Raw genomic sequence first — 13,149 nt, 5'->3', positions numbered from 1 at the left:
ATGCTGGGATTTGTGGTTCTCCAGGTTCACGTTTTGCAGGATCTGGTGTTATTATTGCCCTATAGGGCCTATAGGGCCTATAGGAAAGACATGCTGGGATCTATAGTTCTCCAGGTCTGAGTCCTGTCCTGCAACATAAGGTCCAAGTCACAGCTCTGTAAAAGAACATGCTGGGATCTTTAGTTCTCCAGGTCTGAGTCCTGTCCTGTAACATAGGGTCTAAGTCAAAGCTCTGTAAAAGAACATGCTGGGATCTGTAGTTCTCCAGGTCTCAGTTCTGTCCTGTAACATAGGGTCTAAGTCAAAGCTCTGTAAAAGAACATGCTGGGATCTGTAGTTCTCCAGGTCTCAGTTCTGTCCTGTAACATAGGGTCTAAGTCAAAGCTCTGTAAAAGAACATGCTGGGATCTGTAGTTCTCCAGGTCTCAGTTCTGTCCTGTAACATAGGGTCTAAGTCAAAGCTCTGTAAAAGAACATGCTGGGATCTGTAGTTCTCCAGGTCTCAGTTCTGTCCTGTAACATAGGGTCTAAGTCAAAGCTCTGTAAAAGAACATGCTGGGATCTGTAGTTCTCCAGGTCTCAGTTCTGTCCTGTAACATAGGGTCTAAGTCAAAGCTCTGTAAAAGAACATGCTGGGATCTGTAGTTCTCCAGGTCTCAGTTCTGTCCTATAACATAGGGTCTAAGTCAAAGCTCTGTAAAAGAACATGCTGGGATCTTTAGTTCTCCAGGTCTCAGTTCTGTCCTATAACATAGGGTCTAAGTCAAAGCTCTGTAAAAGAACATGCTGGGATCTGTAGTTCTCCAAGTCTCAGTTCTGTCCTGTAACATAGGGTCTAAGTCAAAGCTCTGTAAAAGAACATGCTGGGATCTGTAGTTCACCCGATGTATCTCATATATCAGAGCCTGAATGGGCCACAGCTCTGTAGAAGAGCATGCTGAGATGTGTAGTTCTCCAGTTGTCCTACATCAGAGCATGATGGGGTATGTAGTCAACCAGGTCACAGCTCTTTAAAACATGCTGGGATCTGTAGTTCTCCAAATGTCCTATAGCAGAGGGTCTGTAGTCACCCAAGTTATATCTCTCTAGAAGAACATTCTGGTATCTGTAGTTTTCCAGATGTTCTGTAGAAGAGCATGATGGGGTCTGTAGTCACCCGGGTCACAGCTCTGTAGTAGAGCATGCTGGGACCTGTAGTTCTTCAGGTGTCCTATACCAGGGCATGATACGGTCTGTAGTCACCCAAATTATATATCTCTTGAAGAACATTCTGGGAACTGTAGTTCTCCAGGGTTGAAGCTTTCCATGAAGATCGGGTCCCTGATAAGCTGAGTCACAGCTATGTAAGAGAACATGCTGGGATCTGTAGTTCTCCAGGTGTCCTTTAGCAGAGCATGATGGGGTCTGTAGTCACCCGGGTAACAACTCTGTAAGAGAACATGCTGGGATCTGTAGTTCTCCAGGTGTCCTTTACAAAAGCATGATGGGGTCTGTAGTCACCCGGGTCACAACTCTGTAGTAAAACATGCAGGGACCTGTAGTTCTCCAGGTGTCCTATACCAGGGCATGATGGGGTCTGTAGTCACCCGGGTCACAACTCTGTAGTAGAACATGCTGGGACCTGTAGTTCTCCAGGTGTCCTATACCAGGGCATGATGGGGTCTGTAGTCACCCGGGTCACAACTCTGTAGTAAAACATGCTGGGACCTGTAGTTCTCCAGGTGTCCTATACCAGGGCATGATAGAGTCTGTAGTCACCCAAGTCATAGCTCTCTAAAAGAACATTCTGGGATCTGTAGTTCTCCACGGTTGAATGCTGTCCTTGAAGATCGGGTAAGTCACAGCTCTATAAGAGAACATGCTGGGGTCTGTAGTTCTCCAGTTCTGCAGAAAAGAATGACTTATAGTTTCCTCCAGGTAATAGTCCTCCATAGTTCCGTTTTAGGCATTTAACCCTATATACAGTGAGTATACACCCATAGACCGCATGTAGGAGAATGCACTTTTAATAGAAGGAGGAAATGTATCTTTTACTATGTTATCTTTCTGTTTCTATATATATATACATTCCTGATACAAAACTTTCCAAAAAAAAAAAACTGTCCTATCCGCAGCCTCAGTTCACAGAAGTGGATGAGCAACAGGTCCCTGTGTTCCTCCCTCTATGGAATACAAATACAAATGTGATCTTACCTGCAGGCTGGTACATAATCCCAGGACGCACAGGAGCTTTGCCAAACACCCAGATGGGGGATGAGTAGTCAAGAAACCCCCAAAAAGATTTTAAAAAAGAGTGAAGTTTTAATAGAAGAACCTCCTGGATAAGTTGTAACTTCAGCTGATATATTAGACTAGACTGGGTTTTGGGTGTCACTTATTGATTGATATTAGGGTCTGGGGGGGTCTGTCTCTTAGGGTAAAGCTATAGGTTCAGTTGCCTCCTGTCTTCTGTAGTCACCAAGGTGGTTGAGAGTTTAAGCTTGCGGATATTAGATTCATAAGTCACACCAAGTGGTGGGCGATCCACTGAGCAAAGCACAAGTCCTCACATGATGACTTCAAACAAGAGACATTACCTTCCAGCATCTGGTGGAGAGACTGGATTTTAAGACACTTGTATCTCCAGGACAGACAACTCTTAACAATGGTAAGTAGCAATATCCCTCATTTTTTTACATCCTCTCCTATCTCCTCTTTCTATTCTGCTGAGGATTGTCTATTTTTATGAGATTTTCTCCTCTCTTTTTCCCATCTTCAAGACTGATAGAGAACTTTAACAGCAATGGGTCTGATTTCAGTGCAAACTTAGTGGTGGTGGAGGGGGGGGGCAGTGTTATTTCTGGATTTTTTATTTTATTTTATTTATTTTTTATGCATGGGATTGTGAGATGAGATAAGATTTTTAGAGGTGAGTGATGTCCAAGTCTATAGTTGACTGAGAGGGGGGGGGGGGGGGGGAGATTGACAAAAATAATAATAATAATAATAATAATAATAATAATAATAATAATATTTTTAAAAAAAATTATTTGCCAGGGGATAGGGGTCCACATAACATGTGATCACCCATTTGGCAAGGTATTATTCACGTGACAGAGGGTGGGTATGGACCAGTGTGGAGTATTAGCTTCGTTATAGCCCAATAATTAGAGCCCTCCATAGAGGGGATAGGATTTCAGCACCATGGATAGCAGCACAGGCTGGATAGATAGGGAGACTCCTGATCTCTGCTGCTGATGCTGATGCTGCTGCTGATGCTGTCTCTCTCCATCAGTCTCTGTCTCTTTCCCACATGACATCTCTTATGATTTGCTTTATCCAAGGATTATTCCCACTAAAGGATGAACCTTAAGTTTTGGAGGCACCTTGGAGCTAGTGTTAAGTTTAGGCAATGTGGATCTATTGTGATTCTTGTGTTAGCTTTTCAAGAAGGTAAGCAGGGGGTAGATGCTGCACTAGATATCTTTGCTTGCTTTGCTTGCTTTGCTTTGCTTTTTCTCCCTCTCCCCTGTCTTTAGCTTGATTCAATTGTTTTAGTTACAACATCTTAAAAAACGCTTTGCTCGGTGTCTTGTCTTGCCCAGACCCAAGTCTCGCTAGGGCTTCCTTTAAAACGTCTGTAGGTTGCATTGTTGCTAATAATAAAATGTAGCCGTGTCGCTAAAAATAACAATCGGTAGTCAGCAGTTTTTCTTTTTTTTTATTTAGGCAAATCACAGGTAAGCCTCTAGGTCCCAAGATATTAGAGAGGGTGCTCCTCAGCGTCTATTATAGCCCTCCTCCTTGTCTTCTACAGGCTGGATATCCCTGCAATCTGCATCCTCGGCGCTGAAAGGGTTACCCTTCCTAGAGGATATACCTTAACCCCTTAACGCCCCCCCCCCCTTCTAGGCATCCGCTCGGGCATTCAGAGGTTAAATCAATCCTGGATTTATGTTCCAACCCGTCAGGTAGGAGGGGGGTGGTTAGAGGGTGAATGGGGAGAGACTCTTTAAAAAAAAAAAAAAAACTCTCGCCTTGCGTTGTGGCTCTGTAGGGAATCACCGCTACCTCACAGATAAATTAAAATGTAATAGATTAAGTAGAAACGTATAGACGCTCCGTTTCTGTATCCACCGCCGTTTAGATGGGAGCCAAGATCTGCAAGATCTGATAACAAAGAGTCTCCTCGCAGGAATCTTTGCAATATTCTAAATTCTTGAGACACAATAGACCCCTCCCTCGTCCTAATCTACTATTCCGGGGGGCTCCGCAGCTTGATTTTTTTTGGTTTTTGGTGGGTGTTCATATCATTTCCCCCTTATCTAGTATAGGCTGACACCATCTATGTGTACGATGCATGATATATAGAGATGGAGAGAAGATGGCAGAGATATATTACAGGATCAACACCTTATGTAACCTAGGCTAGATGATGAGATAGGAGAAGGAGAAGACAATAAAGAGAGCAAGGGGTGATGGGTGCGAGGGTGGGAGGTGATGGGGGGGGGGGTGTTATATCTTAACCTGGAGAATGGATGGAGCACAAATTGTTCTCAAATCGACCTGTTTTCTCCAGCTCCTGGAGGGGGTTTTTCTGATCAATCTCATGAAATTTCCAAGCTTGTAGCAAAGGAACTCCATCCCGAGCACCCACCCACCTACCCAGATGGCGCTCCTTTAAATACCGAATCTGCAGGGCTGAACGTTACAACTAGAGGCTGATTAATCCACAGCAATTAAAGGCGCAGCGTCTTCCTATTCCGTCGTAGAAATATCCGAGGGGGGGGGGGGGGGAGAAAAAAAATTATTAAAAAAAATTGTCTTATTAATAGCTGATCTGCCAATCACAAATCATCGCCCTCCTCCCTTTTTTTTTCGTTGACACTTATTACAGTTGCTAAGGGTTCCCAATAATATAGGGAATTTTAACCCCGCACTTGCCGGCTCAGTCTTCTCCAAGCATCGAGCTGCATTGCGTTGAACACCCCCCCCTACAACAACCCCAGTAATAGAATTATCATGAACCTGCCAATTTGTCTGACAGCTGAAGTGCGAAAATTACACACGCGCTTGCAGGGGATATCCATTTGGAGCAGAGGGGGGGCAATTGTGGAGCCTGAAATGTGTCATTTACTACAACACTGAAGTGTAATTTCTCATTCTTCCTTAACTCTCCTTAATCATCCCTAGATCTTTCTTGCCTATTAACCCTCATTGACTAGATTAGCTCTTCCGCTACAATCCGGGGCGGCTTAATAGATGCCATTGACTATAGGCAGGGTTCACATACTAATGCATATGCATGAGCCGGGTAAATGCTTTTAACGTTCACTTTCGTTAACTCTTGAGTTCTACGTTATGATACAGTATTATAATACTGAAATACCTGCACAATATGGCAACGTTTTGCTGTGTATTTGCTGCAATCATTGCAAAAGCTATACCCAGAAGAGCTTACAATCTCCCCCCCCCCCTCCCCGTTGCCTGTAGATACTGTAGATTTCCTTTGGAGCTTGGATGGGAGCCTCGGATTGCTAGAGGCTGATGTCTGACGTCAGTAGCAACATCCAATACCTTAAAGGGAGTGTCAGGTGTTGCTACAACGTTGCGCCCTCCCACTCCGGAATTCCATGAATGATGCACTGTAGACTTCTCCGCAGTCACTTTTTTTTTTTTTTTACTACAAAGGAAGTTTTGGATTGGTTACTGAGTGCGTGGATGTTTTGCTGGCCTCCAGACTACTCCTACGGGATCACAGCTCCGGCATCGATCCTATAGAGACTATAGGGTCAAAAACAGCATCAGATCCTATAAAAAGATACATTATCTGTAGCGTGGATACAGATATTGGTCTACGGATGACAATAAATTTACACTTATATTTTTTTATATATATTATACTATAAAATATTTTATATTTTATATTTATTAATATTTTTTAGAAAATTTTAAGTTCAGAAATAAAAAAAAATTGTGTAAATGAACCAAAAAATTGCAACATATACTTCCTAGTACTTCCTAATACTTCCCGTGTTACATATAAGATGGTTTCATAGGTTTGTTCTTAAGTTGAATTTTTATGTAAGTCGGAACTGTATATTTTATCATTGTAGTTACAGATTGGACAATTGGAGATTCAAAATTTTTTGCTGTAATTGGACCAAATATTATAAATAAAACTTCATTACAGACACTTTACAGCTGATCATTGCAGTCTGGGACTATAGTAAAGCATTCAGAGAGCTTCACCAAAGGCCACAGTGGGCAGAGGGGTCTGTCTTTAACTAGGGGTCGTCTGTAAGTCAGATGTCCATGAGTTGGGGACCGCCTGTAATTGATTTTAGTTTAGGATTCACATAATCATAAAGAGATGTCATCATGATATTTCTATAGCACTCTGACTCGTATGTGAAGAAGATGATGCTGTCTTGCTACGTATATACATGAACTGCAACATCAATAAGTACAATTTTATTTCACACTTGATGCAATTTGACCAGAACGGAGCATTTACTAACAAAGATATTGATAAATATCGACAATGATGACCAACAAGTAAGTGAATAAAGGACCTGGTCTGAAGAGCTTACAATCTATTAGACTAAACATATGCCCAATGTAGGAAAACAATGAAAGGCAAGAAAAAAAAAAAAGATAAATGACCCCCAATGAATGCATGCTGTAGTTGATCATATAACATCCAAAACTGTCATAGCATAGGTTCCAGTCATTATTTCGGCATAAAATTACTAAAAGCAAATTGTACAATGTGAACGTGGCCCTATAACATAGGACCAATTGTAGCTGTAAAAGAGATGGTCTGTCAGATGTATCTTCAAATTCCACACTGGCTTGTGTAGGATTGTTATGTTGAAATATAACATAGATGGATGGTTGTTTGGATGGATGGATAGTTCGATGGGTAGATAGATACCAGATGGATGGATAGATGGATAGATAGATAGTTGGTACTGATATATCTTCAACTTTCACACCGGCTTGTGTAGGAATGTCAGGTTTAACTATAACATAGATGGATGGATTGATCGATGGGTAGATAGAAGATGAAAAAATAGAAAGATAGATAGATCAATGATAGATTGATAATAGATAGATATGATAGATAGATAGATAGATAGATAGATATGAGATAGATAGATAGATAGATAGATATGAGATAGATAGATAGATAGATAGATATGAGATAGATAGATAGATAGATAAATAGATATGAGATAGATAGATAGATAGATAGATAGATAGATAGATAGATAGGAGATAGATAGATAGACAGATAGATATGAGATAGATAGATAGGAGATAGATAGATAGATAGATATGAGATAGATAGATGATAGATAGATAGATAGATAGATAGATAGATAGATAGATAGATAGATATGAGATAGATAGATAGATAGATAGATAGATATGAGATAGATAGATAGATAGATAGATAGATAGATAGATATGAGATAGATAGATAGATAGATAGATAGATATATAGATAGATAAATAGATATGAGATAGATAGATAGATAATAGATAGAAAGATAGATAGATAGATAGATAGATATGAGATAGATAGATAGATGATAGATAGATAGATAGATAGATATTAGATAGATAGATAGATAGATAGATATGAGATAGATAGATAGATAGATAGATAGATAGATATGAGATAGATAGATAGATAGATAGATAGATAGATAGATATGAGATAGATAGATAGATAGATAGATATGAGATAGATAGATAGATAGATAGATATGAGATAGATAGATGATGAGATGAGATCTAATATATCTTTGACCAGCATGTACTAGAATGTGATGTAGAAATAGTAAATAGGGGGATGAATGGGTCATTAGATAAATGAAAGATGGATAGATAAATAGATATTAAATCAAGATGGTTATATACACAACATAGATTTATACATTGATAGATAATTCTTTGCTGGCTATATGTAGCCCATGTAAACAAATCTCACCAAAGTATTTTGCCAGTAGTAATGAGCAAATCTACTACTTACCCTACCCTACCCCTACTTACTCTACCCCAATAGCAGCATTTGTCCTCAGTGCTTCGGCAGATCACGGGTGTTAACTGTTTAAATGCCGCCGGCAGTGGCATTTATATTACAGTGGCCGTGCTTGTCATTGGAGAGCGACGATACTGAACGCGGATGTTAACGCCAAAGGGGGTTGAACTGAACCCGGACTTTTAATGAACTTTGCAGTTCGGCTCCGCTCAACACTATGTGCCAGGTTTTTCCTGACCGTTGATAATATTTGTACTCCTCCTAGCTACATAAGAGCAATAAAGTCTTAAGTGTATTTTATTATATAGGTTAAAGGTCTACAAAATTCTCAGTACCAAATTTTTGGCATAATATTCGTCCTTCCATTCTCTAAATTTTTCTCACCAAATGGCGCATGTGTTTTTCTTTTAAAAATTAAAGCGAAAAAAATGGAAAAGCAATGAGGTTAACAGTAAATTAGTTGACAGAGCAGAGAATGAAGCATTCACCCATTGAAATTTTTGGAATGTTTAAGTTCATCCAATTTATGGAAATTTGTACTTTTAAAAAGAATTTACTTAAACCTAAATGGTACATAAAATTGTGTGAATCTATTCATTGGTTCATCGTTTGGCACCAAATCAAATCTGAATATTTTCTTATTGCTTTGGACAAATTTTTCAAAAATGGGGGCTTGATGCTCAGTGATTGGAAGGGATGGAGTGATGGGTGCGTGAAATTAAAAATGTAACACAGCAAGAAGCACTTTTTATGAAAAATCTGAGTTTTAGAGGACTATATATAAACAATTTTCAGGAAATTGCTGCAACATTAGTTCCAGCCGATTTGATTCGGAGATGATCTGAATCTTTTGAAAAATTCGACAAAGCTTCAGCAAAACAGATCTTGGATGATTCACTCTTCTCTAATGGGTTACTCTGATTCTAATTTGATGGCAGATGTCAAAGAGAAAGAATGACCAACTTTTTGGATTTCAAGAGTTCGGAACCTTCTACCTTAAGTCAATGGCAGAAGCTTATTTCTTCTCCACATCTGGGGAGTCAGCAGATATAGCTGTCACCTAAAGAAGGGCAAGTTAAGTAGGTGAAGTACTTAAATATAGCAATGATGAAAGTAATTTTTAATTCCCCCCCAAAAATATGGGAAAATATTTTTGGACAAAAAAATTTTCACTTCCATTGTTGAGCCTTTGGGAGGTTCACAATTCCAGAAAAAATCTGCCACTGCTAATATATATCAATTAGAATAAATAATAATTGGATTTAGAATAAATAAAAGATAAAAGAATTTACAAAAACATTTCTTGCACGATTTTATATATTCAAAAATACATTAAAAATACAGTATTTATTTTTCTTTGTGGTATATTCTAGACACATCTATTGGGGGAGAAAAAATTGTTCTGTGGAAAACATAAATTGGATGTGTGTATTAATAGAAAACTTGATAAATTCCAGTCCAGGTGCATCACAAACGCTTTCTACAGAGCTGCATATTACACACTACGTGTCCTCCGATTTTTCTAATATTGTGGCATAACCAGCGTCATAAAGTGCTGCAAGCATCTGCTTTGACATCTGTTCCGTTGTGCAATAGAATATCATCAGTATGAAAGACGGAAAGAAAGAATGAAACTTTATTTCACATAACTTAATAAAACCCACATAGATATAGAACATTTAGGAGCACAGTCCTGACCTAGATATAAAAAAAATTAAACAAGGTCAAATTTATTCTATTTTGGCAAGTTTTTTGTTGTTTAGTTCATTTTCTAATATCTGTAGATGTTGAAAAGGGGACAAACCATTTTAATCCATTGGCTCTAAAAAAAAAAAACAGAGGCACTAGCCTCAATAAAAATAATTTTTATATTCATTTTTAAATAAAATAATATTTTAGAAAACCTAAACCAAAAATTAAAAAAAAATCATATCGTATCATTCAATCTCCTTTTATCTTATAATTCAAACTGAAAAAAATATTAATAATTATTTTTTTTCTGGTAAATCAGATAAGCCATTTCATCCTACTACTAACTGTCCTGTGAAAGACAACTGGCTGCAGGAGGAAAGATAACTGGCTGCAGCAGGAAAGATAACTGGCTGCAGCAGGAACTTTCCTCATTCATGTATTAGGTTGTTAAGACTTCTCGTCTGTCTCCAGCCAAAGATGTAGCAGATCAGGATTTAATCTCCTAAATCCTCTATTTTCTACAAGATTTTGTTCTTTTAGCAACATCAGAAATTTGAGTGGAGTTACAAGCTGAGTTCGATTATCTCCTGTTTATTGGTTTATTTCGAGGATCAGTGTTCCTTTAAGTGGTACCTAGAATATATTAATTAAATCAATTTATTAATTAAAAAATATAGAAAATAGGTTCTCAAAATATAAAATAAAGAGAAAAAAACTAATTTTGTGTCTAACACTGATAGAAAAAAAATCAGAAAACACACCAATTTTACATTGAGCAGATTGATTTTCAGTAATTAGTACACAAAGGACCTTAGACATAATAGTTTACATGGACTCAAAAGGGATTAGCACTTTTATGTGGCATTCATACAATAATCTATATTTCCTTGAAAAACATGATTGAAAAACCATCTTTATTGAAAAAACAATCTTTTACACTGTGATAAATTTTTAGCACTTTCACACCAGAAGATTAAGTGCAGACAAAAATCCTTGCGAATAAAGTTTGATATGTTTGAAAATGATCATTTAAGATCCCTTTTGTTGGCAATAAAATCATGGGGGTCATTTATCTTGCCCTTCCCTTGGTGTTTTTGCACATTTTTGCTGTGTAATGGCTTTTTTGTGCCTATTTTGCGCTTTTTTGGCATGTTACGCCATGTGTTGTTGCATCCTATTTGTCATTACATTGCGCCTCTTTACAGATGTTTGCGCCCGATTTATTATACTATTGCGCCTATATGGGTGCAAATAATTGCGCAATAACACGCCAGTCCTGACCGTGCTTAGGAAAGGCAATGGTAGGATTTGCAACTCTAGACAATTCAGTCCATGTGCAGTCAGATGAGTCTACAGTTACATCAACTATACTTATCTGGGCTATGCAACCGGTCCAGAAGTCATTGCCAACGTGATGACCTCATGATGTCAAGGCTCCGGCACATCTGTAGACCTGCATAGGGACTAGTTATGGTAGTCCCCCAACACCCAACAAGTTCATGCCATACATCAGACAATTCACTGGACTCTCAAGTTGATTGCCATAAGGATTTTTGGTCATTCGGCAAAGAACAATGATCCAGGTTTCTATTGGTAAAACTCCAATTGAAGTGACCACATTACTTGGGGCTAAAAAAAAAATAAACACCACTGAAACCATCATCTATCATCCACATTTAACAGATATGACAAATATGAATTACCAATATAATAAGTTATACTTAAAAATTTTTGATTTTTTCATTATTTATTTCAACAAATAGGAAGCCAACCCAACCAATTGAAATGCACTCATTTTGCTAAATGGAACATGAGGATTCCTTGTACAATATTTTATGGCCATGGAGTCAATGATCCAAATATATTTTTTTAATCGGGTTTTGATATGCAACAATTAAAAGTGTATAAGATTTATATTTTTTTTAAAAAAACATTGAGTTGTGCAAAAGAAAAGTGAATAAAATTCTGGAAAAACTTCCTTTTAGATTGACATCTCACATAAAAAGGATTATTCACAACTTCCGTATTGTCAATTTTAGTCAACACTAAATAGACAGCATTTGGCTATTTTTTTTAACATGCTTTGAATAAAATAATAAGTTTTATGGTGCTGGGAACAGAGATATATCATCACCGCTTAGCAAAACCTAATTGTCAACCAATTTACTAATTTACCGTATATATACTCGAGTATAAGCCGACCCAAGTATAAGCTGAGGCCCCTGATTTTCTGATTTTACAACAAAAACCTGGTAAAAACCTATATTTTTATACTCAAGTATAAGCCGAGTTTGGGTTTTCAGCACATTTTTTTGTGCTGAAAAACTAGGCTTATACTCGAGTATATATGAGTATATACTTAAATAAATGAAAAAAAATATTGAAAAAACTTGCAACAAATAGTTGTCAATTTACTCATATTTCTCTGGAAGGAGTAGCTGAAGAACATGGCAACACCTAGTTGTCAATTTACTCATATATTTATAGAATGAATAAGTGAAAAATATGACAGCACCTTCTTGTAAATTTACTAAAACATTTCTAGAAGGAAAAACTGAAGAACTTGGCAACATGTAATTGGCAATTTACTGAAATATCTCTAAAAGAAATAATTGAAAAAGCTTGCAACAGATAGTTGTCAATTTACTCATATATTTCTAAAAGAAGTAGCTGAAAAACATGGCAACACCTTCTTGTAAATTTACTAAAACATTTCTAGAAGGAATAACTTCAGAACTTGTCAACACGTAATTGGCAATTTACTGAAATATTTCTAAATAGTTGTCAATTTACTCCTATTTTTCTAGAAGGAGTAGCTGAAGAACATGGTAACACCTAGTTGTCAGTTTGATGAAATATTTTTAGAAGGCATAATTGAAAAAAACTTGCAACACCTAGTTGTCAATATGTACTCAAATATTGCTAAAAGAAGTAGCTGAAAAAATATGGCAACGCCTAGTTGTCAATTTACTCATATAATTCTAGAAGGAATAACTGAAAAATATAGCAACACCTAGTTGTCAATTTACTCATATATTTCTAAAAGGAATAACTGAAAATATGTCAACGCCTAGTTGTCAATTTACTCCTATATTTCTAGAAGGAATAGCTGAAGAACATGGCAACACCTTCTTGTAAATTTACTTAAACATTTCTAGAAGGAAAAACTGAAGAAATTCTCAACACGTAATTGGCAATTTACTGAAATATTTTTCGAAGAAATAATTGAAAAAACTTTGTTGTCTATATACTCATTTTTTTCTAGAAGGAGTAACTGACCAACATGGCAACACCCAGTTGTCAGTTTGAGGAAATATTTCTAGCAGGAGTAATTGAAAAAAACTTGTAACACCTAGTTGTCAATGTACTCATATATTTCTGAAAGAAGTAGCTAAAAAACATGGCAACACCTTCTTGTAAATTTACTA

At 37.3% G+C, this 13,149-nt stretch overlaps 1 protein-coding gene across 1 annotated transcript in view; it reads left to right on the top strand.

The window, feature by feature from the left end:
* Positions 1–2,229: 2,229 nt before the first annotated feature.
* BDNF (brain derived neurotrophic factor) overlaps positions 2,230–13,149 on the top strand; it is a 75,664-nt gene continuing 64,744 nt past the window's right edge. Inside the window, exon 1 of the mRNA XM_072118560.1 lies at positions 2,230–2,647. Coding sequence (XP_071974661.1) covers positions 2,645–2,647 — 3 coding nt within the window. The 5' untranslated portion in view covers positions 2,230–2,644. The remainder of the gene's footprint in view (positions 2,648–13,149) is intronic.

This window comes from Engystomops pustulosus, chromosome 7 (assembly GCF_040894005.1).
Source record: "Engystomops pustulosus chromosome 7, aEngPut4.maternal, whole genome shotgun sequence".
Taxonomy (NCBI): domain Eukaryota; kingdom Metazoa; phylum Chordata; class Amphibia; order Anura; family Leptodactylidae; genus Engystomops; species Engystomops pustulosus.
This window is presented reverse-complemented; position numbering and strand designations above follow the sequence as displayed.